At 33.9% G+C, this 6,888-nt stretch overlaps 1 protein-coding gene across 1 annotated transcript; it reads right to left on the minus strand.

Moving 5' to 3' along the window:
* Positions 1-2,246: 2,246 nt before the first annotated feature.
* On the minus strand, positions 2,247-6,529 carry LOC123879990. Its single transcript, XM_045927840.1, has 2 exons — positions 6,484-6,529; positions 2,247-4,324 (listed from the first exon to the last, which is right to left on the minus strand). The coding sequence occupies exons 1-2, from the start codon at positions 6,502-6,504 to the stop codon at positions 3,401-3,403; spliced, it is 945 nt and encodes a 314-aa protein (XP_045783796.1). The 5' UTR covers positions 6,505-6,529; the 3' UTR covers positions 2,247-3,400.
* Positions 6,530-6,888: the final 359 nt, after the last annotated feature.

A 6,888-nucleotide genomic window follows, 5' to 3' on the forward strand; every position in this document is an offset into this window, starting at 1 on the left:
CCAAACGTAACGTTACGAGCAAGTGTAGTTCTGCCTACGCTTATCTGACGTTATCAGTAATAATATTATGTTCACATAAGACACTCACTTCATGTGACCATTTACCTACTACTCATTCCATGTTACGAAACTTGTTTGGGGAATAAGTTTAAGTGAAATCTTTTGAAATGGCAAACGTAAACACACAGTCCAACCGAAGATATCAAGGAAGAGTTTTGCCGTGTTGGTATTAAAATATTATAGTTTAGGTTATTTTAAAGTTATAGGAATCCATTATTTTCCTGTATTAAAATAATGTTCATGGCACTGTTCTTTTTAAGATTAATAACAATAGTTTATAATAATAGTTGACTGAGTACTCAAATAAACAAACTCAAGCAAACAAGAAACGTGCCAACGGACCAGTTTTCGGAATTTAGTGATATTGATGAAAAGTTGTAAGTGTTACATTGTATTAGATTCTAGATGTTAACAAAAGGGCGTGCAGACTGCAGTAGTCCTGTAAGCCGTAAGTAACGTTGGTTATCGTCAAAGCTGAGCTGATTCCCGATTCTATGGTTATCGTGCTGAAAAGAGTTCGGTGTACGTCTAATAATTACATCGTGCAGACAAACACGAGAAAACTCTCGTATATAATCCAACTACATATATTATAAATGATAAAGAGTGTTCTGTTTGTTTCAAACGCGCCGTAACGGATCAATGAATCGACGTATTTGTTTTGCATGGATAGTGTAAGGTTCCCACGAGATGTTCAAAAACCCAACGCGAACAAAGGCAACCTCAATTACCTATAGTACAAATAATATATCTATATTTATAAATACTAATATTATAAAGAGGAAAGGTTTGTTTGTATCGCTGTACAAGTTACTTTGTCCAGTAGTAACATAGCTATAAATTATTATACATGTACCATCAAAACGCAAAATGTGTATTATTGATGCCAATAAATACACACACACACAGAGAGAGAGAGGGAGGCACACACACGCACACACACATCCACCCAATATGCGTCAATAATATTATGTTTTATTTTATTTATTTACACAGGACAAACTATACCTATTGACCAATACCGTATTTTTACAAATATATCTAAAAAGTTAGCCCACACAGGAAAGTTGGTGCGTAATAAAACATGTTAAATAATAATAGTCAGCTATTATATAAAAATGGTTGGTCAACCGCAAGCGTCCGTATAGAATTTGCATTGCTATTAATTATTATAAGTTATTGGTTTATCTCTTTTAAATACTTGTAGGTCTTTACATATGTATTTTTGATTATTTATTATTAGACCGGAGAGAAATAAGGCACCGAACGATGACTGTTCTCCGAAACGGCATATACGTATTATGCCGCTTTCGTTTAGTGCCCATATCAAATACAAATAAAAATAAAGCATTCTACCATCTCGGAATAATAACAGCACGTTTAATTATAAGACTACATCCTTATTACATCACAAATTCTTATATAAGGATATTAAAGTGACTCTAAAGAAATCTTGTGTAATGGTGAGCCGTCGGAACATAGTTTACATACAATCTTACTTTTGCAATTTCAATATATTTGACTCAGCTACCTGTTCATCTGTAGCCTTTAAAGTCCACACTAGTTCATAGTTTTTTGGGTTCCGTACCTCAAAAGGAAAAACGGAACCCTTACAGGATCACTTTGTTGTCTGTCTTTCTGTCCGTCCGTCCGTCGTGTCTGTCAAGAAAACCTATAGGGTACTTCCCGTTGACATAGAATCATGAAATTTGGCAGGTAGGTAGCTCTTATAGCACAAGTAAAGGAACAAATCTGAAAACCGTGACTTTGTGGTTACATCATAAAAAAAAATTAAATGTAAAAATTAAATTGTCAATTTTCAAAGTAAGATAACTGTACCAAGTGGGGCATCATATGACAGGGCTTTACCTGTACATTCTATAAAAATAGATTTTTATTTATTTATATGCATGATAGTTTTTGATTTATCGTGAAAATGTCGGAAAAATACCTGAGTACGAAACCCTCAGTGCGCGAGTCTGACTCGTACTTGGCCGGTTTTTTTTATATACAATCCCATTCCATCGCTGATTATCTGTACCTATCAATGTATTTTCAAAAATAATTTTAGACCTATTGCTAGCTACGTACTATCTCTACTAATAGGTTAATTTCTGGGTCGATTGCTCTATATTGATTCACGATAAATATCTTAATATTTATACATGAAATAAAAATGCATAGTATGTACTCATCTCCTTTATTTTCTCTAACCTGTATATATTTAAGAAAACATAAAAACAACATTGTACTTTATATCATAATGGTACCAATGAATCACGTTAACGGAGATATGAACTAACAGCGAATAAAAACATAAATAATTATTTTTGGTTCAAAACAACTGTGGCAATGAGAAGTTATTTAAGTACCCTCCAACCATGTCAATAAAAGTCTATACTTAGTTTCTTCAATTTCATTAGAAACTGTTAGTCCACTGTTCACTCCTCTTCTATTAAAAATATTTTCTAAAGCAGTAAAACTCTATTTATATTCATTTATTTCTATTTTACAGTAAAATGAAATTTTATAGCAACACTGCAAAATAGAAACCCTTTACTTTCAAATCTGGAAGATTTATTAGATCAAATGAACAATTCGTTCATCAATCATCATTCAGATATATTTTCAAGCTTTTAATGATGTTAGCCAGAATAGTTAAATTTCAATTTAACATCTAAATTCTTGATAATATATCTCATATTTACTTTAATCATTGTTTTATTTCTGACCATATTTATCCGAGGCGTGCAAGATCTTATCGCGTATCGTCCACGGTAAAATTTCTTTTGAATGATCATTCACTTGTGGTATAAATGTAATAAAATTACTGGTAACATTCCAGTGGGACAAAAATGGGAAATAACTTATCCCAACGTCTTCTTAACGACTGAATATGGTGCAATCATAAATCATTTGTAAAAATCAAATGAATTATGACTGAACGACATTTTCAAATTTTATCCTTAACTATTAATTTAAATAATAATCGGTAAGTAACATTTTATGCCACAGTTAACTTTTAATGGTGTAAAACATTTTTTTTTAAATACAACATTAAAAATCAACCGCCTAAGGCGCACGCAAAAGCCAAATTAACATTTGCAAGCTAAAATCGGAATTTCTCGCAATCGCCGTAAAAGAGAGCATTCGCGTTGGCGTACGCCTAAAGTGTTTGCTTGGCAAATACTTACCAGTATTATTAGTAGATAAAGCAGTCCATAACATTATTTACAAAAACTCAACATCAATATCTTGGGTCTCACCGGTAACAATTAAGTAACAAACGACTATACTGTAATTATCTCTATATGTACAAATAACATAGCCCGAGTGTAAACTACTTATCCCATCCATGGTGTTCGTGATGTTCGTGATGTTCGTGGTGTTCATGGTGATCATGGTGTTCATGATGAACAGAAACCCATACTGGCTTGTATACTTTTTTCCAGGCTGGGACTTGCGTAGTTTTCCATACGGGGACGTTTATTTGATGCCATTTTTCAACCCAAATTTTCTTTTGCACTGGCACCCACACTTCCGTTTTAACAGTTTTCCATATTTGCACTTTCTCTTCAACCCATTCCTCTTTTTTTTGTATGGCCCATTCTTGTTTCTTTTCCCATCGCCATATTTTTTTCCATTCTTCTTTCCATTCTAACTTTTTCTCATCTACCCATTCCTGTTTATGCTCTGTTTTGAACGATTTCGTCCACACAGGTTTCCAGATCAATTTTTTCCTCCATAGATCGTGACTCGTGTACTCCCACCCATGCTCGTCCTTGCCTAGGTATTTTTCTCCTGGCACACCCTCCTTTACCCATTCGGGGACGAATTTTTTATTCCATACGGGAACATGTATAGTTTTCGTTACTGGTACTTGAATGACCTTCCAAACTGGCTTGTATACTTTTTTAACATCGGGAACCTTGATATCTCTCCAAATAGGTACTTTAATTTCCTTCCAAATAGGCTTTTTGATGATTTTCCATGCTGGTACTTGCTTCTCTTCCCACTTTTTAACTTTCTCTGTTACCCATTTCGCAACTTTTTCTTTTTTCCACTCCTGCTTCCAAATTAGATGCTTTTTACTGACCCAAATTTTTTTGTACTCTTCCTTCCAGACTAGTTTTTTGTCCCAAACTCCTTCTGGAGGCGAGTGCCAGTCAGTGGGTGATCGCTTATCTCTTGAAACTTCAACATTTTCTTCATTTTCTTTAAGTGGAATGGCTATTGAAGCCACTACGGCAAGCGCCAACCATAACTGAGAAATAAAAAAGTAATAATTAAAAACAGTTCTGTATCAGAAACTATTCCCTAAAAGAAATTAAACTAAGATAAAATAAGTACTGTAACTAATCTATACTAATAAATAAAATTGGAGTGTCTGTCTGTAATTTCGAAATAACTACCTCATATTAAGCTCATATGGTTATTTGAACGATACCATAACTGAATCACACGTTTTTAAAATTTTTGTCTGTCTGTCTGTCTGTCTGTCTGTCTGTCTGTCTGTCTGTTTGAAAAGGCTAATCTTTGGAACGGCTGAACCGATTTTGACGGGACTTTCACAGGCAAGTAGAGGATTGACCAGGGCGTAAAATAGGCTACTTTTTTAACCGACTTTTAAAAAGGGAGTTGTGTTTTCTACCTATGTACACCGAAATCTCCGAGATTTCTGAACCGATTTGCGTCATTTCTTTTTTAATCGATAGAGGAACTTTGCGACATTGTTTCATAAAAAATTTGGAGTCCAACTCCTCAATCCTGATGCTGCAGGGGATCTGACCAATCCACGCGGGCGAAGCTGCGGGCATCAGCTAGTCTATACTAATAAATAAAATTGGAGTGTCTGTCTGTAATTTTGAAATAACTACCACATATTAAGGTCATATGGTTATTTGAACGATACCATAACTGAATCACACGTTTTTAAAATTTTTGTCTGTCTGTCTGTCTGTCTGTCTGTCTGTCTGTCTGTCTGTCTGTCTGTCTGTCTGTCTGTCTGTCTGTTTGAAAAGGCTAATCTTTGGAACGGCTGAACCGATTTTAACGGGATTTTCACATACAAGTAGAGGATTGACCAGGGTGTAAAATAGGGAGGATTTAAAACGGAAGTACGATTCTTCGCACATTGTAATATCTACTCATTTTGTATTAAAACACCTACTTATCTGAACACTGCCTAATTCAATATTTGCTTAAGTTTTATAATTTTTTCACACTTAACCATAAAGTTGTAAGTGATATAACTCATATACTTACAATTATATTTATAAATTATTATTATTACTGCTCGTATTAATTTTTTTTTAGTATCAACTACACCGACCACTGCTAGTTATTGTAGTTGCGATTATAAAAATATTAAGATATTTAAAACTGTGTTATAATCGCTTTTTACTTCTATTTTTTTCATTTAATTTAAATAATATTCATTTATGATAGAAATGAATACATGAACAATTTTATTTTAAAGTTTTGACTTCAACTGATATTCAGCAAATAAAATATCATTTCATTTCATTTCATTCACAAAACTGTTAATTAATCAATTGTTGAGGTTCCTAAAACAAAATATTTATAATTTAGCCTTTACTAATTTTATTAAAACTTATCCACCAACTACACATGTATTATAAACATTTCTTCGGTAAATTTTGATATCTGTAAGCCCTGTATAAGCCGTCTATAATGTTTACTACTAAGGAGCTTTAGCTTACACTGTATAAGTGCACTTTGCGTTCCAGTACAAGTATAAATAAATGTAGCTGCGGCTAAAGCATATCTTAACAGGGCTCTCTCCGTCACTTACTCCATACAATCGTAGTTCCAATTTCATTTGAATACTAAGCAACTGAAGTCCATGAAATTTTGGAGACATATTCTAGAAACCTCTGAATCTGTACCTGTGGTGTTTTAGATTTTTCTAAAATATGTAGTTTTAAAATTACAGGGGGTTCAAAGATTTGTATGTGAATTTTTAAGACCGCGTAACTTTGAAACCGAATATTTTAACAGAAATCTGGAAAACCACAGGCATAGATTCTAGAGTATGTCTGCAAAATTTCATGGACTTTGGTTGCTTAATATTCAAATGAAATTGGAACTACGTTTGCATGGAGCGAGTGACGGAGAGACCCCTCTTAATTGAATCTAAGCTATTATTTGGTCAGCAAAACTTTTGAGATCCTTTTTGATTCAAAAACTATCACTAGTGTTTCAAACATGAATTATTTCGTGTTAATTAGAGATGAACATCAATTCACTATTAATTATTTTAAAACGTATAAGTGTAGCTTATCCCTAGCTTATCTCACTTTTCTAATAAAATTGAACCTATGATTGTTTATACTTTTGTTTTTAAATCACTGTTTTTAGCTTATAGACAAAACAACAACACAGCACTAGTATGTCACCCACCGTGATCGCCAGCGTCCTCATTTTGAAAGCGAGGTGCACGCTGCCACGACTGTCTTCGGAACGCCCGCGCGATTGTATTTATCAACCAGCCCCTCTCTCATGTGTGTATTCCTTTGCTCAGGATCGTTTATGACGTTTTCTCAATCGTGACCAGAGGTAGGACCAACAGTTCAAAGGTATTATTAACGAGCCGATGAGGTAGAAATCGATACCACCCGGTTGCATGTTAGATCGTGTTAGTTATAATTTATATCCAATCATTAAAATAAAAATGTTGACAATGCTCATTACGTGTAACCAGCCCCGAACGGCTTATTGTTTGTTCTGATAATTAAGATGCAGGCTTTCACTCTGGCTGAGGTGTGCATATTATCAATCTATTTCGATTGTTAAGCAACAGGATGA

The sequence above is a fragment of the Maniola jurtina genome, chromosome W (assembly GCF_905333055.1).
Source record: "Maniola jurtina chromosome W, ilManJurt1.1, whole genome shotgun sequence".
Lineage (NCBI taxonomy): Eukaryota > Metazoa > Arthropoda > Insecta > Lepidoptera > Nymphalidae > Maniola > Maniola jurtina.